The sequence below is a fragment of the Chelon labrosus genome (genome assembly GCF_963514085.1).
Source record: "Chelon labrosus genome assembly, chromosome: 7".
NCBI lineage: Eukaryota > Metazoa > Chordata > Actinopteri > Mugiliformes > Mugilidae > Chelon > Chelon labrosus.
The window spans coordinates 14,212,213-14,236,067 of NC_140343.1; the positions used below are offsets into that span (position 1 = coordinate 14,212,213).

At 42.8% G+C, this 23,855-nt stretch overlaps 1 protein-coding gene across 4 annotated transcripts in view; it reads left to right on the forward strand.

Annotated features, from left to right (window-relative positions):
- The window catches only part of tle2b (TLE family member 2, transcriptional corepressor b), a 76,460-nt gene that overhangs the window by 47,923 nt on the left and 4,682 nt on the right, over positions 1-23,855 (forward strand). Inside the window, exons 5-19 of one of the 4 annotated variants that reach the window (XM_084548671.1) lie at positions 1,922-1,984; positions 3,401-3,475; positions 5,838-6,018; positions 7,380-7,396; positions 9,414-9,554; positions 11,208-11,261; positions 14,553-14,720; positions 15,069-15,219; positions 16,117-16,286; positions 17,957-18,033; positions 19,033-19,282; positions 19,600-19,847; positions 20,388-20,535; positions 21,318-21,468; positions 21,576-21,652. In XM_084548671.1, the coding sequence (XP_084404797.1) occupies positions 1,922-1,984; positions 3,401-3,475; positions 5,838-6,018; positions 7,380-7,396; positions 9,414-9,554; positions 11,208-11,261; positions 14,553-14,720; positions 15,069-15,219; positions 16,117-16,286; positions 17,957-18,033; positions 19,033-19,282; positions 19,600-19,847; positions 20,388-20,535; positions 21,318-21,468; positions 21,576-21,652 (1,971 nt within the window). Of the gene's footprint in view, positions 1-1,921; positions 1,985-3,400; positions 3,476-5,837; positions 6,019-7,379; positions 7,397-9,413; positions 9,555-11,207; positions 11,262-14,552; positions 14,721-15,068; positions 15,220-16,116; positions 16,287-17,956; positions 18,034-19,032; positions 19,283-19,599; positions 19,848-20,387; positions 20,536-21,317; positions 21,469-21,575; positions 22,098-23,855 lie in introns of those variants that run through there. The other 3 variants (XM_084548672.1, XM_084548669.1, XM_084548670.1) reach the window with 3 other exon arrangements.

Sequence of the window (23,855 nt, forward strand, 5' to 3'; positions counted from 1 at the left end):
CAAAGGGAAATTTTATCAGGTCTGGGGCCATTTTCTGAATCATATAAGAGGGGAATAGGTGCCTATGTCATGTGAGGGGAGGACAACTCGTGTGTGTATATATATATATATATATATATATATATATATATATATATATACTATCATATACTCTTTTTGTAGACACACTATGCGCGTATGTATATTTATATGTATATATAAATGTCTTGTCTGTCTTTTGTGGAACACTTGGTGCAACTCCTATTGGAGATTGTTTTATTCATGATATTCATGAATGTCAGTATGTATATTAAGCCTCCTTACCACCTCAAGCCTCTCTTTACATCAGTTGGTTCTTTCAGCTTTTGGTTAGCTACGGAAAACCTGATGCAATATGTAAATATTTTTGTACCATAACGTATTTACTTTTATATAGTTTGCATTGTCTGCCTTGTGTTATCTTATCTTATCTTATCTTATCTTATATGCATATTTTGAAGTTTGACATATAAGAAATTGAATTAAAACTCAAATGACATAAAAATAAAAGTTTCACATAGGCAACACTCTCTTTCTCACTCTTTGCGGTCGGCACAGCGGAGTTTACACACACATACGCGTTCACGGACACATGCATGATGTGACGAGGCTGCGTCTGTCCTTGGAGCAGATCTGTGTGTCTGTTGAGAGCTTGTTTATGAAGTCATGATGAGAGCGGTAACTATAACTGACAGGCTGGCTGATTCTGTGTGTGTGAGAGAGCCTTTGTATGGTGGGGTATATGGCTCTGTAGAGCCATTGCACTGCTGCGCATTTCCCCTTTCGCCAGCATCCTCAAGTGTTGGGAACATGTGTTAGTGAGGATGGAGTGATGCAGAGAGAAAGAGAGAACGCAAGAGCAGTAGATGGAAAGAAAAACTGAAAAAAATATATATAACTCTGTGCATGGTAAAGTGTGACGGCAGAGTAGCAAAGGGGAAAAGGCTGATGAGAGTGACTGACGTTACAGAGGAAGAAAAGGTGTATCTGGGAAAAAGAGGGGAGTACAAATTATAATAGAGAAAAAGGAAATAATACGGAAAAATAGAAAGATGGGAGAAAATCAGACAAAGCGAGCGAGGGACGGGAGGGAGATGAGAGAAAGAGAGACGGGGGAGTGGGATGGGAGGAAGAGGATGAATAGGGTAATAATGGCTCAGTGTGAGAGCTGTTGTAGAAAAAGAGAGAATGGCTGAGTGAAGAAGAGAACAAAATGAGGCTGAGGGCACTCAGACAGATAGAATTAGACACACCGCAGAGGATCAGTGTGTGTTTGTGTGTGAGAGAGACAGCCAGAGTGTGTGTGTGTGTGTGTGTGTCTGTGTGCTTTTGTTTTTATGTGGTTTTGCGTTTAGGCGACTGTATTCCGAGAATGAGTATGTGGTTTGTGTGAATGGGTGCACAATCGAAGAAAGAGAAGATGTTATTCAATATTTCCGGACCAAGAGAAAGCTTTTTTTTTTTTAGGAATTTCTGAGTTTTAGGAAATGGACAAAAGTAATGTCACCGAACTGTGACCAATGCAGAGGGGGAAATTCTCAGAGGCTTTTTGCTCTGTGAGTGTGTGCTTGTTATTTTGTATGTTTCTGAGACCAAAGTTTGAAGGTGCTAGAAGATGACGACTGGCGTTCTAATGCCACCACCGCCACCGATTCCACCTCTGCCGTTCACTCCCACACTCCCCAACGTTTTCTCCTCTCGCAGAGTCCCACAGAGTAACTCCTCGCTCATTACGAAGGCGTTAAAATGCAGCGAAGGCTCAATGTGCTGTAAAGGTGTATCATATGCTCCGTGTTCATTGTGTACTTACGCTCTTACAATATGCAACACGATTATATATCTCCTTCCCTCTCCGTCTGTCTCCCGCTCTCTCTCTCTCTCTCCCTCTCTCTTTCCATCGCAGGCGGAGATTGTCAAGCGTCTCAGTGCCATCTGTGCTCAGATCATCCCTTTCCTCTCTCAAGAGGTAAGAGTCGCTGCTGCCAGACACACTTACGCGTGTACACAAAATATGCACCCACACAAGCTAGGAGACAGCCACTCACACCACAGGCCAAGCCATAAAAAATGTGACTATATCATAGATAGAAAGTCATTTTAAAAGACATTCCCGCAATGTTGTTCTAAATTGCTGCGTGAAAGTGTTAATTGATACAAATCATACACACATTAAAACACTTCAGAAGCATACATATTGATAATAGCGCAGCTCATTAGCTTTCAGTGTTGTGCGGTCAATTGTTTCTGAAGGAAATTACTCCTGTCTGTTGTGTTTGTGACAAAAAGAGAAAAAAAAAGCGAATTAACCAACAAATGATGTATTAGTTAACCAAAAACAACTGGCTAATTATGGAATAAATGAACATTCAGTTAAATGCTGAATGTATGTGAAGCTGGTTTGATTTCTGAAGAAGGAGCTGTGGCTGCGCTCACTGTCAGCTGATCTTTGAGGCAACGGGAAAGTTAAGATGTGTTACCTTCATATATGCTCCTGTGATTTTGTACTAAATGAGCTATCCAAGGGAAACAATACAAGGTTGTCAGTAAGGAGCTGGAGTAAGCTGTGCAGTATTTCATGAAAAAGCCTTTAAGACTTTTTTTTAATCTTCCTTTTAAGTGCTTTTATCATTCAGCCACATTATCAGTATTTCTCCAAGTGTGTCTTATTTCCATTAATCACTTCTTAAAGGTGTGTTTGATTCACATCTGCTCAATAAAACCTAAATAAATTAAAGGAGACAGATTATTTTAGTTAACTGTATTGTTGCGTTGTTGCTCTGACTCCAGGCAAGACAACAGAACTAATTCTATTAGCTTTATTTCACCCTGTAAGTGTGTGTGTGCTCACCTCACGCCACGCTTCTTTTTTGTCTGCAAGTGTGAGCGTGCGCTGATGAATGTGCTACCTGGAGACAGCAAGGTCACAGCTCTGTCAGTTTGATCAATATTGACACTCTGTGTCTCTGCGTGTGGATGTGTGCAAGCGCTGTCGCACACATGTATGTTTGCGTTTGTGTGACTGATTACATTGGGGTTTTGAGTAAACAGCGCTGAGATTTTAGTTAGTGCGGAGCTCGGTACGTGTGTGGACGTGCACACACATCTGTGTGCGTGCCCGGCTGCAGAACGTGCGCTTCTGTTTGTGTGGCTTTCTGTCTGTGTTTGGGTTGTGTGAACGCATGGTTGCCCAACCCAGACGTTCGTATTTACAACCCCTCTTTCAAGTCTGGCCAATGTAATGTTCCTCCTGTTTTCACTGACTGTACATGCTTTATACTGTACATTATGTTTACATTGCATATGGTAATGTAGATCATTGATGATAATACAGTCTAACCTTTCCTTGTTTTTTACTTTCTGTTGTACGTGTGCATACGTGTAGCATCAGCAACAGGTGGTCCAAGCCGTGGAGAGGGCCAAGCAGGTCACTATGGCTGAACTCAACGCCATTATCGGGGTGAGTCACCTTTATTTATCACACAAACACATCAACTGAGAAAGAATGAACAAAAAAAAGTATAATTAATGTGTTATTCATTCATAAATATGTAGATTAAGATACCATCATTCTGTCATAAACCGTGAGGTTTAGCAGCAGGGCTAAGAGAAAAGAGTAGGTTACCTCACTGAGGAATTAGAGCTGTGCTGCACATTGCCTGCAGCTCCTCATCCACCAGTTCAAAGTGGCGGCTCAATCTTTGTGCCACAACTCCCTCAAAATATTTTTCACTGATTGATAAAAGAAGAAATCGAGAATTTATTATATACTCATTTTGACGAGTGATAGCTGCACAGCGCAGAATTTCCTGTGACTGCTTCGAGTCAACACATGGTTTGTCAGTGAAATGCTTTTACTGTGAAGCTGCAGCAGTAGGAAAGGCTCAGTTCCCATTAGCCGCTGTCCCTGGCCCCATCTGACAACGATTTAGCATTCATATCCAGATACGTGTTTATAGAGATTACATTAGCTGTAATTTGATACACCCTGTTCTCTATAATGCAAATATAGAAATATTGCAGTGCTTTGATCAGTGAGCATTGTTGTATTTCATTCACATGTAGATACTGTCTTACTTAAATGACATTTATTTAGCGTGAAATCTTCAAGATTACTCTCTAGAAACTACAGGCCTCCCCGTTGACACGCATGTTCGATTCCAGCCCGCAAACTCTTTTCTGCATGTCTTCCCTTCTCTCTCACCCGATTACTTCCTGCCTCTCTCTACCACCAACCTATCAAAGAAAGACAAACAAATTAAAGGGGTGTTTGTTGACATATCTCAGTTCAGTGTGCCAATGTCTTCACTTCAAAAGACTTAGATATTAAGCTGCATGGCATCCACCCACCATGCAGGTGTTTATCTTGCCGTATTAAATTCACTAAAGGTGTTTTTGTAGCTGCATCTGCTATTTCTTGTCCCACTTTACTTGCCTGTTTGTAGGATATACAAAGATGTAATGAACCACTGCTCTCATTTACTTAAAGAGTAATGGGTAACTACTTACAAGTAATGGGTAACTTATGGCTAACTAAAAGAGTTTTGGAGTAGCCGGTCCAACTCGATAAATCACAGGCAAGCACATTAACATGATACTCTTATGCGGTAGCTGTAACTGTTTAAAATGGAGGTACCACACAGACCAACACACCATAATGAAACCTTTCTGCACACGTAACAGTGCACAATCATCTGACCAACCTCAACATCATATTATATACATGCTGTGGTCTGTGTGCGTGTGTCCTCACACTGCGATGCTCCTGAGTCCTGTAGTAGACGGGGCTTTCCGCAGCTTGTCAGAGCACTGATCACATTACTGTCTACTTAAAGCCCTTTGTTCCTCTCAGCACTACAAACACCGCCGTCTCTAAGGTGTGCGTTTCTGTGTGTGTACGTGTGTCTAATACGCCGGGCTTGACAAAACAGCGCACGAAAAAACACCATAATGCTCCCCTCAGGATAATAGCCTTTCTTTATCTGTAGCTGCTCCTTTGCTCTCTCTCTCTCTCTATCCTCATCTTTCCCCTCTTCCTCTGTTTTTTTTTTTTCTTCTCTGTGTTCATTTGCTTTTTGGATTTTCCCATAATCTTTTATCATTCTCTTCGTCTTACTTCGGCTGTGTCCTCGTTTCTCCTCTCCCATTGTGTTTTTTTTTTTTTTTTTTAATGTCTTATCTTTTGCTCTCTCTGCTGCACACTTTCCTTTCTTTCTTCCTGCACTCATTTACTCTCCCTCTACCGTCCTTCCTCTGTTGCTCTAATTCTCCTTCACTTTTCACTGCTTCCTCAATGATTTCCTCCTTTTTCTCCTCATCTTTTGACTTCCCTCGACCCCTTTCTGCCTCTTCCTTCTCCTGCCTTTCATTCATAATAAATCCCATTGCCTGAATATCTTTCTCTTTTCAACAACTCTCCTTCTTTCATTCATTCACTTCTTGCCTTTACTTTCCCTCTGTATCCTAACCAATCAATTGCCTTCTTTCCTTTTCCTCTTTCTCGTCCTTGGTGTCCGTCTCTCTCACCTCTTAATCCACTAATCTCTTTCACCTCCTATCTGCCTTCATCTTAATTTCCTCTCTCACTGTCGAGCTCTCCGTGTGGATTTCATTACATTCACCTTCTCCCTTTCTCATGTTTCTCTCACTCCCCCCTTTTTCAAACCACAACACTCCCTTCCCCTAACCCCTTCCTTCTCGTTTATTCTCTGTCACTTTGTTCTTTTTACTTTGTCTTTTCTAACCACCCACTCCCCTTGTATGTTACCTCCCCTCCCCTTTGCTCCCTCGCTCCCCACTTTCTTCTTTCCCTGTGGCCACAGCAGCAGCAGCTCCAGCACCTGTCTCACCACGCCCCTGGCATCCCCCTGACGCCACACCCGTCAGGCCTGTCCCTGGGTGCAGGGGGCTCAGGGCTTCTGGCACTGACCGGGGCCTTGGGGGTCTCAGCACACCTTGCCTCCAAAGATGAGCGAAACCACCTTGACCCGGAACATCTCAGAGGTAAAGAACTTCAGAGCCTCAATATTGTTTATTAAACTGGATTAAAGAACGGAAGAAAAACTCTGTAACTCTTACAGGAAAGAAATATGTATAATTACAGCAAACATTGTCTGAACCTCTGGAAATAAGCTCCAGAATATCACTATTTTCTGATATTGAAACTTTTAGGCAGTATCAGCCCAAGACCCAAACACACAGTATGTTTTTATCACACCCCTTCAGATTTTGTTGGTTAATGTGGATGTTTTTGTTTCCCTTAAACTCCCTGCAGCACTGAAGTGTACCATAATTGTTCTACTGTGAAAAATCAGTGTACTTGATTTTGTTCAAGGTCGGCGTACACAAAATGTTTGTTTATTGAAAATCAATGATGCTATTGAACATTTTGAGAAGATGTTTAGCATGTTCGGCGCAAGCCGAGGAAGAGCAAAAGGCTCTGGGAAATTATCCAGAATGCAAGTTTCAGATATCAGACGTGCAGGAATTATTAGCTTCTCCCTAAATGTTTGTATTTCAGCGTTTACATTAGTGCTTTTTGGTGTTTACTTCAAGTTAATTAATTTTATACTGGAATTGACACACATATTCAGAGGAGAGACAGCTGCACCATAAGGAATTGATCATTTTAGACCACATAACATGTAAAGTAATACAATGCATCATCTGTGGCAGGAAGCTTTTTTTTGTAATTTGTACAGAATATCACCTTTTGGACTGTATTTGAACTTTCTTGTTTAGATTGCTGTCATAATATGGACAGATATATTCATGGCGCTTGAGTAAATGCGGAAGAAACGCTTTCTTCCCGTGAACTTCCATTCACCCCGATAGAATATCTTATCTTTGTGCTCTGTTTCAGGCATCGAGCCAAGAGAGACTTTCTCATGAATAAAACGAGAGCTAGGAAAGAGAGAGAGAGAAAAAAAAAGAGAGGGAATCAGTGAGAGTAGAAAGGGAGAGTGATAGAGAGATCAATGCCTTCATATTGTCGTGTTAAGCATCTGTGTAAGAGCTTATGCATGTCTGCAGCTGTGTGTGTTTCTGTTCTTACATATGAGAGGAAGAATGAGTGAAAAGATAGCGAGCGTTGAAAGAGGCAGCAGGGGAAGACAGCCAGCTTTGTCTGCTTGGGGAACAGAAAAAAAAAAAGATAGAGGGGGGAGAGGACACTCAGGCACAATAGCACGTTTGTATCTTTATTAGAGAGGAGCCGTCGTAGCTCAGCCTAACCTTGGCTCAATGTGGACTGTTGTTATTATTATCAGGACTGACGTCTTTCTTTCTTTTCCCCTTTTTCATCTCTATCGCTCTCTCTTTCTCTACTCTGTTCTCTTTCCTTCTTTTTCTTCCCCCAAACCCAGAGGGAGCACCCAGCAGGGTGAGTAGTTGTGTGTGTGTGTGTGCGTACATTGATATAAGCATTCTCTACACCCACATTTCGCTGTGTGTGCATGTGTGACAGTGATAAACTGAGGGAAATGGAGACGCACTGTAAAGTGGCCTCTAGAAAAAAAGAAATACCGTGTGTTGCTGGAGCTCAGCCAGGAGTAGCACAACTGAACACCAGCACAATAGCTGCTCATCACCATCAACCTTGAGCCTCGCCAGGTTTTCCACATCACAGTAACTATGCGAGCTCTAAACATTTCACTGGTATCAGTGAAGAACGTACAAATTGAGCTAAAGGATAAACAAGCAACAGTTTGCATGTGAGCACCACAAATGTTCTGCTAATCTGGGAAGACTTGCAGAACAAGTGAAAGGATTATAACCCAGATAATGGCAATTATTGCCCAAAAACATTGCAGCGTCTGTAAAAACTCAAAAGTCAGAATAAATAATAGAAACTCCCATAAGATTCATAGAATAACTAGAGCAGAGGTTCTTAAATATCTGAGGTCAGTGTGACATACCACTGATAACCGTTTCATTTAGATGTTTCCCAACAGAATCCAGAGCACAGTTAATATTAAACATAAAGTTGCACCACTGCGTTGCTGCAGTGACGTAAAATCACTGTTCCAGAAAACTGAAATGTTGCTCACCCTGAATGGATGAACAGTCCATAACTGACCAAGCTGTGGTAATGTAATGTTTAGCTTCATTTTCCTTTAGTGCTGTACCTTTTCCTAATGAAAACCCATTCTGTCCACCATAGACGATGGGAAGGCAGGAAGCAGTTATGACATTATAGTTTTCCTTTTACTGGACTTTCTTTCATCACGCCACCATTTTGCCGTCTGACCTATGTGACCTCCTAGAAAAGCGGCAGGAACACAATAGTGTGTAGGTGTGAGGGGGGTGAAAATTGAAAAAGGAAAAGAAAGAAAAACTGAAGCTGAAGAAGTAGGAGAATGCTGTTAAAAAATACCAGCAAGTCTTTGTTCTGGCTTTTAATATGAAATGAAAATGATTTAAGAGCCCTGCCGGCTTCACTTTCCCTCCGCAGCTCTCCATCCGCAATGAAATCCTTAGCATAATTTAATTGCTAAACACAATGGTGATTGTCGAGCACCACCAGGAAAATATTTCTCTCATGAGTGAGTTGAGGTTTGTATTGAACTTAGCCAAGCATTACAGCATTCAGGAAAGGAGGGGAGCAAGGCGAGGCGGGGGAGTGATGCATATCAATTGGCATTTATCACAGAGCCACACACTGGTGAAACATGTCAGAATTTTAAAAGAGTGAAAAAGGTGGAGGAGTCGGAGAAAGAAGAGAGGGAAGTTTGTTGAGCTGCACTGAGGTCCATTGTGTGGTTTCTCCTCTCCTCTGTTGTGCTCCTTCCTGTCATTCCCATGGGCCCCTTCCTGTGTGACTCACTGGTGTGTAAAAACCCTCGCTGTTCTTGTCCTCCCCACAGGGGGACAGAGATAACAAGTGGCCCTCGTCGAACCTCTGGCCCCTGCACCGATGCAAAAACGGCACAGTGCTTTGATCGGGCTTTCTGAGTGCTGAGCACCAGGACAGGCTGCATTGTAAATGTGCCTGCACAGCTTTATTGCCCAATAATGAGAGTCATATTTTACACGAGGACTGGTGTGTCGAGAGGAGAGCACTAATTAGCTTTATAAGCTGTCCTGTGTGCTGCTATGACGACGCCTTAACCTGTGCTTACGTGTGCTGTTCTCACTGTGTGAGTGCTTAATGTTATCCTGTGTGTTTTTATGGTGCCGTTCAGTGTGCTGTTCCTTGTCCTTACCTGAGCTTCTGTTTGCAGAGTGAACGTGTATTTGTGTTTCTCCACACCATTACCTGTACATTGGCAGAACTCTATGTGTGTGTGTATATGTGTTTTACTGTGCTGGGTTTGTAAAAAGTTGATGTTGATGTGACTGATAATGTGAGATACTGTTTGTGTGTTCACGCTTTTGCTTGTGTCCTCGTCTTTCTCCAGAGTAAGTCGGTGTCATCGACAGACAGCCAGCCCGCTGAGGAGCGCCAGGGCCCGTCAGGAGGTTACTCCTCCTCGCAAGGAGGAGCTGAGGCCAAGAGGAGGCGCTGTGACGACAAAGAGTCCCTCGCGCCGCACTCCTATGTAAGTGTTTGTGCGTTTGAGATTAACCGAGCCTTAAATGATGCCTACGAGGAAGCTGAGTTGCAGCAACACACATAAACCACAAATAAAACTTTATACGCAAGAATTAAACATATTAAAAACATAAATAATAATATATGTTTATTTGTATTTCCACATTACGTTATTTACATATGTATTTCTCTTTATATTATTATTATTTTTATTTACATATGGATACTTTAGTTTATTCATATTTTATATTTCTACATTGTCTGATACATTTTTTTTATTTTTTTCTGACTCCATAGTCCGTCTCTCAAGACTGCAATATTGAGTTAAGGCAAAAATGCCTGCAGAGGATCTATAAAAACTGAAGAATAAACTTAAAGTCAACCTGTAAATCAGCAATAAACACACAGCTCATAACTCTACTTAAATGCTTTTAATTTGCGTGCACATATGCATCATTTGGAGGAAAACAGAAACATAAATGTACTCAAGATGTCAGGAAGTCCCTGTGAGAAGCTGTGTTGCTGTTGTGTGTGTGTGTTTGTGTGTGCATATAACATTGTCTATGACATTACGGGCCACGCGGGGGTCGGGGGCCCCTGGCCAATTAGAGTTGTGTTTGGTTTGGATGGGTCCGATGGGGAAGAGCAAGCAGCCAGAGGCGATGTAATGCCAGAAGAGAGACGGCCAAGGCAGATAGCTGTAATGAATTAGATGGCTATGTGTTTGCAGTCTGGAGGATTGATTGACAACGGGAGTCTGTCTGTGCAAGACGGCCTCCAGCTAAATCAGTTTGGCATCAACAACAACAACAGTCCAAATCTTCCCATTAGTTCGGAGCGAGAACGAGCACAGATAGTTTCCACTTTCTGAATGTTTTTCCTCTCGTTCTGTCTGTCAAGCCGTATTACACCTCCCATTTCTCTCTGTTTGCCTTTTGCTCTTGTATATCTCGTCTCTCTCTGCCTCTTTAACGCCGTTTCTCAATTTCTCTTTGCTGCCTTCTCGTTGTTTCCCTTTCAGTTTTTATGCCGCCACTCATTTTTTATTTTCTTTCTCCCTTTACCTCTTTTCCACTCTTCCCTCCCTCGCCGACTGTTTTCCTATTTTGGTTCTATGAATAGGTTGTAGACATTGTCCTGTTTTGGCTCTGCATAATTATGTACTGATGTCACTCCACACTGATGTCAGTAGAAATATCAGACCATCAGATCACATCAAAGCGCTGTTACCATGGTGACTAAGTGCAATCATTCTCACCCCAGCAAAAAAAAAAAAAAAAAAAAAAGACATAGAGAGATAGAGAGATGTCTAGGCGAAGAGCAAAAATGTGCCATGGAGGAAGAGAGTGTGTGTTTGTGTGAAAGAGGTTGAAACAGTGTTTGTATAGAGGAGATGTTTGGTGAGAATATGTGATATATGGTATCTCTGTGTTAAATGTTGCATGCAGGACAGAAGGAAGCAGAGAGCAGACAGTGAAATTGACATATCGATCTGTGTGTGTGTGTGTGTGTGTGCACTTGTGTGCGCGTTTTCGTTCTCCATGTTCACATACAGTGCGCTGTGTGTCCTTGTGGGTGTTAGAGAAAATAAATAGTCTTATCTTAATGTACAGTGAGAAATGTTATATCTTACCGTTCGTGTGTCTTCTTTGCTCCTCAGGACAGTGATGGAGACAAGAGCGAAGACAATCTTGTGGTGGACGTCTCCAATGAGGTCTGTATTATTTGAATGATTTTTGAGATCGGCCGACTGGGGCCTTTCTGTGTGGAGTTTGCATGTTCTCCCTGTGTCTGCGTGGGTTCTCTCCGGGTACTCCGGCTTCCTCCCACCGTCCAAAGACATGCTCATTAGGATAATTGGTGATTCTGAATTGGCCGTAGGTGTGACTGTGAGTGTGAATGGTTGTCTGTCTCTCTGTGTTAGCCCTGCAATAGAGTGCCGACCTGTCCAAGGTGTACCCCGCCTCTCACCCGATGACAGCTGGGATAGGCTCCAGCCCCCCCGCGACCCTTCACAGGAACAAGCGGTTACAGAAGATGAATGAATGAATTTTTGAGACCCTCATACTTAAAGTGGCCATAATCTATAGTTTTATTTCAATTTATGGATCGCATGACTATGTGTATGTATATGGGTTTGCTCGATGTGACAAACCCACCTGGTATACAGCTTCCTACGTTTTATTTCAGTCTCCCTCTCATCAGCCTTGTTTTTAGCAGTAATGTGCAGCTGTTGTCACTGAATAAAAATATTACTGACCCATCGTACATTACGACAGACAAAGTTAGTCATTAACCCATGAATTTATAGCAACATCTAGCTGCTAAAAACCCTAGCAGTCTAGGAAGTGGAGACCAAAAGCAGAGCTAAAAGAGTGTCAAAACAGACAACTGTTATCTAACAGATTTACCATATCAGCTGAAAAGGTAAAACAATTTCAGTGTTGTGTTTACACAGAAGACGCCAGAAATCTCTTAGCTTTACATATTTACTATTATTTGCTATTACAAAAATAAAGAATGACACCTTGGATCACTTTATTTATTTATTTGACAGGGACAGTGCACATTAATGAACATCTAGTCAGACAGCAATAGACGTAAATATGCCGGCTTATAGCAACAATGCTAATTTGCATCCGCAGTCCCTAGGCAAGTAACACAAAAACATGATAAGACGTAGGACAGGACAATAGATCACAATAAGAGCACATCACAAGACAGTACATTACTACCATCTCTAAGGCTAATTGTTATCTAAGACATTTTTGTTCGACTTTATTAATGGTCCAATCTTTCAGAAACTTTATACGTAGACAGTCTTACTTGCACAGAATATACATCTCAAAGAAAGACATCTTTCCAGTGATTAACACTGTTCTACGCTTTAAAATTACTCCACACTCACGTGTAATTGTGATTTCCCCTCTCTGCTATGAAAAAGCTGCAAACCTCTCTTACAGAGAAATATATCTGATTGCGTTACAAAGCCACATACGAGCAGCCTTCCTCCAACAGAAGCTCTGACAGTGTGTTGCATCCCGCACATGAATAAAGCATGAATCCAACACTGAGAGGACCTGTGTTGCTCATGAGAATAACTATAGATTTACTTGGCACAGCTGGGAACCTGCCTCAACCTGTGTATAACCCTGTCAGTCTGGTTTTTCCGTAGTTCACAACTAACTAAGATTTTTTGCTGGATTTTAGAGAAAATACACATAATTAGATAATTGCCTGAGGAATAATCTTACTCTACTGAAAGACTTAATAGTTGATTATTTGATAGCTGATTATTTATTTTATTTTAACTTGTTTGCCGGCAATTATTTTAGCTCATTTACTCAAAATGTTGCACTCAAACAAGTCTGAAATTAAAATCAATCCTTCAGATTAACAGGAACAATCCTTTTGATTACACAATGTTTGCTGTCGTACCTGTTTTAGTGTTACCCAACTATAGTAACCTTGGTGTGTGTGTGGATGTGTGTGTGGATGTGTGTGTGGATGTGCGAGTCAGCAGGTACGTAGTTAGTTCAGCTTTCCACTGCAGTTTCCTTGTAAATAGGAAGAGCTCCTATGTAAGCTCATTATCAGCTGCCTGTTTGTGCTTGTGAACCATTCTCAGTCTGTACCTTTCTCACCTACCTCCTCTGTGTATATTTTTGACGTCTTTCCATACCCGCTGAAGACTCTGCACTCCCATCTCTCCGCCGTCTCCCTTTCTTTCACTCCTTCTTTTCCATTCTTTTCACCCTGCTCCACTCCCATCCCTTTTCTCCTCCTTCCCCTCATTAGATAACTGCAGTCTAGTTCATTTAATATATGCAAAGCCGTTTATGCCCCTGGAATATTTTGGTTCGTTAAATACTTCACGCAGTGTACCAAAAATGTGTTTCATCCAAGCCCACTGTATTTTGATATTGCACACAAAAGCGGAACCGGTCTCTTGTGTGATTTGGAAACTGGTACAAAAGCAGAGAGAGAGAGAGAGAGAGAGAGAGAGAAAATGTGACAAATGTGGGTAATAGAAGAAAAAAGAGAGGGAAGCTCTCTGGTGATTTGCATGCGAATGTGTGTTATAGAGAAAATAAACATACATGTGTTGAAACATACATGGGTGCATGTGTTTGCCTTTCTCTTTGTAGATGAACGCGTACACACCATCCAAATGTCTGCGTGTGTAGTTGTAGGAGTAGATGAAGTAGCAGAACTGTGTGTGTGTGTGCGTGCAAGCAGGCGTCTAAGCATGTGTGTGTATAAGCGCTAAAATGTCTGTGCTGATCACTGTGACCCAGAGAGAAGTGCTTACTCCAGCACTCTGTTCCGGGGGAGGCAGCGCTGGCTCAACAGTAGCTCCAGTGATGAAAGCCTCTGTAACAGCAACATTATCTCCAAGTCCACACACACACTACTGCAACAGTGACAGTCTCTGGTGTTTCCTGTAATGTCTCCTAAACTCTGAGTCCATTTACAAATCACAGTACAGACTGTGACCACGGTTTAAGTTGGATCCAATACAGAAGAATTGAGAGGTTTTCCTGTAATTAGGTGTATTTTCAAACTTTGCAACCAATAGGTTTTAAAATACACATTTTATTTCTGACAGGAGTAAAGTAATATTAACAGAGGACTGCGGATGAAATAATCAACAGTGGTATAATTGCTCTGGTTACACAAAACAGTAACCAGAAACTTGCTTAGACAAAAAGTATTCCCCTTTTTTTTCAGTCAAATCCTGTAATTGCATTCGTTTGAGTTGATGGGAGACACGTCCTGGAAGTTGATTTTTGTCTAAATGAATATGTAAAACTTGTTATGTTATGTTTGGTGAATCCAGGGATCTAAAACTTGGTGAGTAGCACAATAAAAAGTGCAAAAATGTCCCACTACAACGATGAGAATCAGTACTAAAATTAACAACAGATTGTTTTAAGAGTAGTGTGATGTGAGACTGAGTTGTACTTTGCACTAAATCATTTTCTCATTTCTCTTTGTCATTCAGGAGCCTAACTCCCCTGCCGGGAGCCCTCCTCATTCGCCGCATGGGAACGGGTTAGACCGGGCCCCCACCCTAAGGAAAGAGCTGCCAGGCTCCTCGAGCACAGGTGACGCCCCCTCTACCCCGAATCCCCGCAGCCCCACCCCAGGGAAGGCTAAGGACTCTGCACAGGTAACATAGATAGATGACATATGGTGTTACTCTAACCCTTTTAACGTATAATAAAACATTCTAATCAGTTTTTACTTCCAGGTTGTCTATTCTGGTTGCACCTACTATAATTAATGCTGTTTTGCTTTGGGAATTAAAAAACAACTTACAGCTAATACAACCCATAACTACTCATCTGTAACTGATTCATATTCTGTTAAACTGTTGAACAATAGCTGTGCCTGCACCACCAAGACAAACTCTTTTAATTGTAATTATTCTATAGGTCAGTATAAGCGGCCTTCAGCATCATGCTGCATGTGTTTAGTTGTCAATTTGATTCAGTTTACTTGTTTTACCTCCCTGCAGATGGATAAGTCCCAGTCTCCGTTGTCCAAGTCTGGCACCCCATCCCCATCCCACCGTGACGCCCTTACCCCAGGAGCCCCAGGAGCTCCAGGTCCCAGCACCTCCTGCCTTCGCCTGGTCAGCAAAGCAGCAACGAGTGCAGACCCCCTTGGTGAGGCTTTTCTGACTGACTGAGCCCAAAAATGTGGTCTTGATATGACGCCTAATAAATGTATTTACTAGAGCTAATATAGTGTCCATTATTTTATTCTTTTATTCTTTTATTTCAAGGTTTCAAAAGTAAGTGCACTTCTAGGATTACAAGTTCATTTCAATGACCTTAACCAAATAAAAAAAATGTGAAAGGACCTGAAGTAAGCAGTTCATGTTAGGAAACCCACCAACATCTCAGAATTGAAGCAGGTACTGGAGACGTTTATTGGCTGTTATTGCTGCATAAGGGGTCACACCAACACCAACAACAACAAGGCTTCATCAGCTTTCACAGACATGTGAATAAAACAAACAAATATAACATTTAATTTCTCTACTTTCAGGGCTTTCAGAAATGTCAGAAATGTAGAAAATTCTGAAGGGCGCAAAAGCTTTTGAGTGGCACTCTCAAAACATTATTTATTTTCAATTATTTGAGTGTCGTGACTGAGTATATTTGTAGCCAGTCTTCCTCTGTCCTTCATGCCATATATCCTCTTGTCCCTGAGTTTTTCCATGTCCACATTTGTTAATGCTATGACACTCATAGTCATTCAGGCATCGATTACATGTTTTTCAAGAAAAGTGACAAAGTTCCCTGACTCCATTACTGTTGTGCTCCAAGCGAGGTTGCTAACCGCACCTGTGGCGAGCAGAGAAGTCCATTGTTGTACTTGATAGCTCCCCAGCCAGAACCTTGGCTGACTGGTGTATAAACTGATGTGGTCTTATGAACATAAAGTTTCCCATTCTTCTCAGCCCCTCTGCAATTGTGCTCGTGCTTGTGTATTATGTATTGTTGCCCCTATTTCCTTCCATCCCTCAACCCCTCCTTCCTCTTTCCGTCCCTCCCCAGCTCTCCGCAGTCCCATGTCTGTGCCCCCTGGTTCATACCCGGCTCATTTTGGCGTGGTGTCCCACGCAGGATTGAATGGGGAGCTGGCCAGCCCAGGAGGTTTCGGTGGGGCTCTGACTCTCTCCCCACAAATCAGCGCAGCAGCCAGCGCCTACTCCCGAAGCCCCATGGTGAGTAAAGGCCAAGTTCTCTATCAAGATTTGATTTATTGTTCAGATTCGACCTTGCCGCTGTCATAGCACTTTTTTAAAGACTTGATGAATCTGTTCTGCATTGTCAGTATTAGTGCTTTACATTTTGTATATAGTAAGAGTTTATGTTCATGTTTAATAGTGATGGGACGTACTGTGCCGAGGCTGTGAAACGCGTGTTGAGAAATCCAGGAAGTCTTTTAAGAAACGTGTGAAGCCTCGCTGGTTCAGAAAGTGGTTCGAGTGTTGGCATGATGTATGAACATAAATAAAGCGCAATGGATCTCCGCAAAATTAGTGTTCGTGTTGGAGTTTCGCCAATTTGTCTGTCACACAGAAAGGAGAAGAGTTTCCCCTATATGGCACTAAGTGATGGCTAATAGAGGCTTTATTTGAGCTTTTCACTTTATTCAAAAAATTTTTCATTACTCGAAACTACAGCCACTACATGGTTGTATGGTTTCAAGCTGTGGCTAAATAAAATAAATATAGCTCTAAAAATAGATGTTGAGTAGTGAGTGTTCACTGTAGATGTTACATGTGACCTTATTTCATTGTTTAATTGATGAGGCTTAAGTAAATGTCAGCTTTGAAAGGGAATCGAACCCCAGCGCCGTTGTTAGAGGGCTGTGGTTTTTCATGATGCACCACAAGTTCCAATCACAACATCTTGTGGATGTTTCACTTGTTTATGTAATGTAAGCTGCTCTCCATGAGTCTTCATCAACTCCCACCAATGTTTATGTTACAGCGCTAACTCCAGCTCCAGGTATCATGGTCCAGTAGTGTCATAGGATCTTTAGTACTGGATGCAACACTGTCAAACTAAACCTCTATTGACTCAGTTGCTTCGAAGGCTCATGTCAACTCTCCCAAAGAGCCGAGACAACCAAACCAGTGACAGGGTTTCTGTACCGAATGAAGCAGTAAAGTAGTTTATACGTCATAGATCACGTGACCAAACCACACATAGGCAACTGCTTCTTGAGCATGACGTTAATAGACCTCTATTATCATTACCCACATATTAATCAAAGACAGATTCGATGAATGAATGACTGAAACACAGAAAATTAAATTAAGGTGTTGTTATTTCTATTCTTGTCTGGGATTATTTCCACGTTATTTCCACGTTGTGGCAAGACAGCCAAGAGACCATCACAAATGGTTGAAAATGACAATAAAGGTTTTGACCAGCAGATGAAGCCTCGACAAAAGAGCCTTTTTCCGAACCAACTGGATGGAAAGCTCCAAGGCTTCGTGGGGCTTCATCTGGCCGTCGCTCATGTTTACATTTTCTAATTCACACACAGAGACTGACAGTCGTAGAGAAGCTTTGCAGATTATGAAATGTGTAATCCAAGATGCTAACCTACAGTAGAGTAGAAATACTAAAAGGAAGCTTAGCTTTTCCTTAACTTGCTGCATGTTGTCTTCAGTATCAGTAAACATACAAATTCAAATAGTTTTGTCTTTTGCAATCATCTTTATGAGTAGGGAAAAATATTTGACTGGATGAACTTGAACTCATTCTCCCTGTACTTGTTTTGTTACACCTTTTGATGACAATTACCTAGAAATCACCTGGCACACTTCAGGTATTCCTTGTCGAAATGTTAACTGTTCATCCACTCTTTACTTCCCACCAGGTGGCGTATGACTCGCGGTCTCACTTGAGGGCCCCGGGTCTGTCCTCATCTCTGCCTGGATCCTCTGGTGGCAAGCCGTACGTTAATGCTTCTGTATCACATTTACCTATACACAGTTATACTCCAGCATACGTGGACAGCGTGCACAGGCTCACTGTGGAAAAATATGTAATTGCCAGAATATCATGCTACAGTGTGTTTCTGTTACCAAGTAAAGCATATACTGTCTTCATTTAGCAATAAAAGCTGGATATTATCTTTACTTGGAACTTCTGTTAGCATTAAAATTAGTATATTGTGCATGGATGCTAGTACAGAGCAGTTTGGGCTGTTGATTAAAAAAGAAACAAAGCTGTAGGAAAGCTGAGGAGGATAAGATCATGCTGGACTAGAAAAAATAGTAAGGCACAGATGGCCCCACACACACACTTCAATACTAGCTCAGTCATAATCCAAAAATATTCGGTTTAGTAGGGAATCCAAATGAGGAGCTGATTTCTTTTTTTACCCAGAACTTGACAGTTTTGCACATTAACCCTGTGTGATACCTGAAAACCCCACATGCTGGAAACATTGGGACATTTCTGGTGTCCACAGCGGCTACTGTGACACATTAGCACGTTTTCACCTGCCTTTGCCAACTGAGGAATTATGTTGTTTTTGTCATTTGTTGCAGAGGAGCAATTCATTCTTGCGGTGCTAATTTGAAATCATAAAACAACCCTGGCTCCCAACCACTATGGTATTGATCAGCCATTAGCAATGCCTCACTGCCTCTTCCCTGTAATGCAATCTGCCATTATGCATTCCCACCCACAGCTACAGTGAGCCCAGTAATTGCCAGAATTCAGGAAAATATAAAATTAAACTATTGGCATTTTCAAGGCCATTATGATGCCGTCAGACTTCACCACTTGCACACTGACATCTGTGTGGATGTTAGTGACTTATATATGTGGGACTCGGCTTTCACTTTCCCACGGATTGATTTTTATCATATTTTTCAGTCTCCTTCGTGCTCTTTCATTTTGAAGAATCAATTTGTTTTTGTCCCTTCCCTCTTGTCTTCTCCTCAGCGCCTACTCGTTCCACGTGAGTGCGGACGGTCAGATGCAGCCGGTGCCCTTCCCCCCCGACGCCCTGCTCGGTCCAGGAATCCCTCGTCACGCCCGTCAGATCCACACCCTGAACCACGGAGAGGTGGTGTGCGCCGTCACCATCAGCACCTCCACGCGTCACGTCTACACCGGAGGCAAGGGCTGCGTCAAGGTGTGGGACATCAGCCAACCGGGAAGCAAGAGCCCCATGGCCCAGCTGGACTGTCTGGTGAGACACGAGGGCAGAGGAGAGACAGGCGCACATACACAAGCACTGAAAGTAGAGATGGGTACACTGACAAACACCCACGTAAAAGTCCTAGCAAACAAGTGTGTGTACGTACAATGTATTGACTGAGCAGATTTGTTTTTATTGGCTGTGTCATCTTTCCTCCTCAGTTTTAGTAACTGACATCAAAATGTCCACATTAATTTCCTGAATGTCTCCAGTTTTACCATCTGCCTGAAAAAGCTCTGTGAACTTTTTACTCCTAGATCCAATCAAAACAAGCGTGATCTAACTGGTTCCTTATCTTGCCCAATTAGAACAGGGACAACTACATCCGCTCGTGTAAAATCCTCCCCGATGGCCGGACCTTGATTGTTGGAGGGGAGGCCAGCACGCTGTCGATCTGGGATTTGGCCACGCCGACTCCCCGCATCAAGGCGGAGCTGACGTCGTCCGCTCCGGCCTGCTACGCTCTGGCCATCTCCCCTGACAACAAGGTCTGCTTCTCCTGCTGCAGTGACGGCAACATCGTCGTCTGGGACCTTCACAACCAGACGCTGGTCAGGTAAGGGGAGAGAAAAGACGCAGAAATCAGAAGTTTCACCTCCTCAAACAGATTGTAGTCGGGAGAGAGAGGCACAGGAGGGAGTGGGAGGAAGGTAAAGGAGGCTGGATGTGGAAATATTTCGGGAACTTCAAGACAAATGAGGAAAAAAGAGGAGAGACGATAAAATATGGACAAAATCGCACCAGCCCGGGGCTCCCTCAGCTAACCCCATGGTCAGGTAGAAGGAAGGGGGATACACTAGCCATAGGGGATATGGATAGGATAAAACATCAAGGTATCTGCAAGGTAGGGCTTAAAGAAGGAGGAACTGAGGGAGAAGTGGAAAGGTGGAAGATGGGAGCAAGAGAGGGAAGAGGATCAGGTGTGGGTGAGTTGAGGCCGGTAGGTGCTGCAGGGAGGAAAGCATTAAAATATATTTGTTCTGACACATCCAAAAGAAAAGAAGCACAGGAGGTAGCCTCTGCAGCTTGTGTGTGTTTGCAGGTGCGTGTGTTTTTTTTTGTTCTCAGAAGGTCTTGTGTGTTTTCCTCCCGGCAGGCAGTTCCAGGGCCACACAGACGGAGCGAGCTGCATCGACATCTCCAACGACGGCACCAAGCTGTGGACGGGAGGCCTGGACAACACGGTCCGCTGCTGGGACCTCAGAGAGGGACGCCAGCTGCAGCAACACGACTTCACCTCGCAGGTACACACTCAAGACACAGTTAGATTCACACTTACACCGCACATGTAAGTACCCGCATAGTTCATGCACACAGATAATACAATATATATGATATGAAAGCATCACATCGACATATATCTCACATGTCGACACAGATATACAGTAAATACAAACACACACGCTGAACTGGCCTTGAACCAGCAACACCAGCATGATTTCACCTTACTGGTTTACACACACACACTCTCCGTCTGTCTCTCGTTCACTCCTCACTGTCACAGCAGCCCTATAGAGTTGACCACTGTTCTCAAATGAGTTTCGATCCACCATGTAATGACTTTCTCTCTCTCTCGCTCTCCGTCTCCCTACATCTGCCATTTTTCTTCACTCCTTTCCTGTTCTATCTGTTCCCATCGTGACCCTGTTTATTAAATTACTCCGTGTTTACCCCGTTTACGTTATCCCACTTGTTCATTTTTTCTTTCCTCAACTTTCCACCGTCTTTCCTTTTTTTTCTGTTCTCACTCAACATCTTTATCTCTTCTCTCTGATAACCCACATTCCTTCATTTCCACTTAATCCCTCCATCTGTCCTCCCTACATCCGCCCATTGTTCTCCTGCTTTCATCAACCTTATCTTCTTTCCTCCCTCATCCTCCGTCCCCTCACTTCTTCTTTCATTCCACATTTGTTTTCATTTCTGCACCCTTGCTCGTCTTCTCTTTTCGCTTTCGGCCTTTTCGCTTCCCCTCCCTTTGATTCTCCTCCCTCCCCCCCCCCCCCCCCCCCCCCGCCGTCTCCAGATCTTCTCTCTGGGCTACTGTCCGACAGGCGAGTGGCTGGCTGTGGGAATGGAGAGCAGTAATGTGGAAGTCCTGCACGTCTCCAAGCCTGACAAGTACCAGCTGCACCTCCACGAGAGCTGCGTTCTCTCCCTCAAATTCGCCTACTGCGGTACGAACACGCACTTCTATCAATCCCTAGACATTTTGTAATTTAATCCGCCTCCATCACCCCTCTTTCTTTGTTTAACATGTGGTACCGTGTGTGTGTTATTTCAGGAAAGTGGTTCGTGAGCACGGGAAAAGACAATCTGTTGAATGCATGGAGGACACCATATGGAGCTAGTATTTTCCAGGTGAGAGATGAGCGCAGCGCTCTGAGGATGTTTATGCTCTCTTCCTCTCTCTGTATACATATACAGGATATGCACATTCATTGCCATATCTTAAAATATATATGCAAGTTGTGGCTGCAAAGACATGTGCAGTGTCTTCTTCCCGTCCTTAAACTCTCCCTGTACCACGCACGCACGCACACTCTGAGCCCTCGAGGCAAAAAGCAAGGAGAAAAAAAAAGATGACGGGGGTTTAGAGGGAGAATGCAACGATAAACATTTTTAAAATTCCAGATTTGTTGATCCAAGGTGACTTGCAGGGGTTTATCAGAGGGTGCAGCCTGTCAAACACACAAAAGCACACAAAACGTCATCATTCCACCGTGTTCAATTGCTCCGTTTGAGGAAACATGAATATGCAGGGATGCAGTATTTTTAGCTGAGCCAGTACATCTGGGTGTGAATGAAACTCGAGAGGGGAGATGAAGGCATGTTTAAGCTGAGCATGTTGTGTGTGTGTGTGTTGGAGGGGCTGGGTCGGGGGGGGGTGCTGTCATATTTCTGTAAGCTACAGTGGGCAGCAGGGTTGGCGGCTCCTGCCTCTCCCCGTGGACTGAAAGGAGAACGCCGGCTATCTCGCTTTGTAATCCAAATGCAAAAGCGTTCCTCCTGCCAAAAACCTCCTTCCTGTCACTGCGAGGTACAGAGTCTCTCTCTCTCTCCTCTTCCTCCTTTCTGGTTTATCGCTCTCCTTTCCCGTTTCTGTCTCCGTGCTTCTCTTTTTAAACCCCCGCTCCTCTCTTGCTCCCATTATCCCTCTTTCTCTCGCCTCGTCTCTCTGCTTACTGTTGTCTCTTTGTGCTCGCTCATTTTTATCTTTTTCTCCAAATCTTTCTCAACCCTCACTTTCTTCTTTGACCTTGTCTTTTTGTTTATCACTGTCCTTTCCTTTCTTCGTGTTCCTTACTTCTTTTTTTTTTTTAATAATTACTTCTTTCATTATTTCCCCTTTTCTTTTACCAGCCCATGTGTTAGTCCGTGGTATCTTTCTCATCTTCCCTTAATTTCTTTCTCATTAATTTCAAACATTTTCACAAGAGATAAATTACAACAAGACAGATGCCGTAAAGAGTACAATCTTATGAACATATGTCGATTAACAGAAAACAAATAAACAATGAGTTGGTCTCAGGAGTTTTCTGTTCTCTTTATTTCGCAGCCAAAAGAGCTGTTATGCCTCATCTCAAACATTTGGGGTTGTTTTTTTTTTTATTTATTAATGAATATATTTTAGCGCATTTAGTGAGAAAGTGAAGCTTGTTTGGTTGACTTTAACTTTTCTAGGTTACCATTGTGCTAGTTTCATGTTGCCTGGGCGGTTCTTGGCATTTCATTTTCGAAATAGAGCTGAAATTCCAGATTGTGAAAGCTGATCAAAAGAAAAATAATAATCAGCAGCGATTTTTAACAGTTACTTGTGATCATTTAAGTAGTTCTTCTAATAGTACGGCTTATTGTGGCACAAAGGGAAGTTAAAGTTAAAAGCGGGTTGCGGCAGGTATCGTTGTTGCTCAAACATTACAGGCGCCAACTCCTCTTTGATTTCACAACATACAGTAGGTGCCTTATACGTAAGACTCGTAATTCCCGTGAGAGAGAACTGTGGCGTCGCACGAGCCTTTAACTAGCAGACATATCATGGGGACAGTGATGAGCTTGAGCTGCGGTCGGCGACGGTGATCTGCTGTAATCCGCTTCCCATCCCACGCGCCGTGTGCTGCAACTTCTAAGGTAGAGCCCTCACCATCTTCAGAACAGAATAAAGTAAAAACATAGAAAAGAAAACACAATCAATCCTCTGTTAGGGCGCTTATGGAGTATTGTCGATGCACTGTAGGGCCTTCAGAGGTTTTTTCACAGGGGTTTGCCTGTCCTGATGGTGCAACCCTGACTAAACTTTTAATCAGTTAATCATGTACATTAGTGTCAGTTCTTGTAAGAATACACATCAGGACAAAGAAGTGTTTTTTTGGGGGGGGGGGGGGGGGTGCATTAAGGAGAAAGTTAGGACTTGTCTCGATGATTTGCAGCAGACAGAGTAAACATCACCACCTCTGGGTCACTAGGTTTGTCTGCGTCTGTCTGGTTACCTTCCTCAATATTTTGTCAGGTGTTTATGGTGGTCAGATGGGTGTTTGTCATGTTTAAGTGCAAACTAAATGTA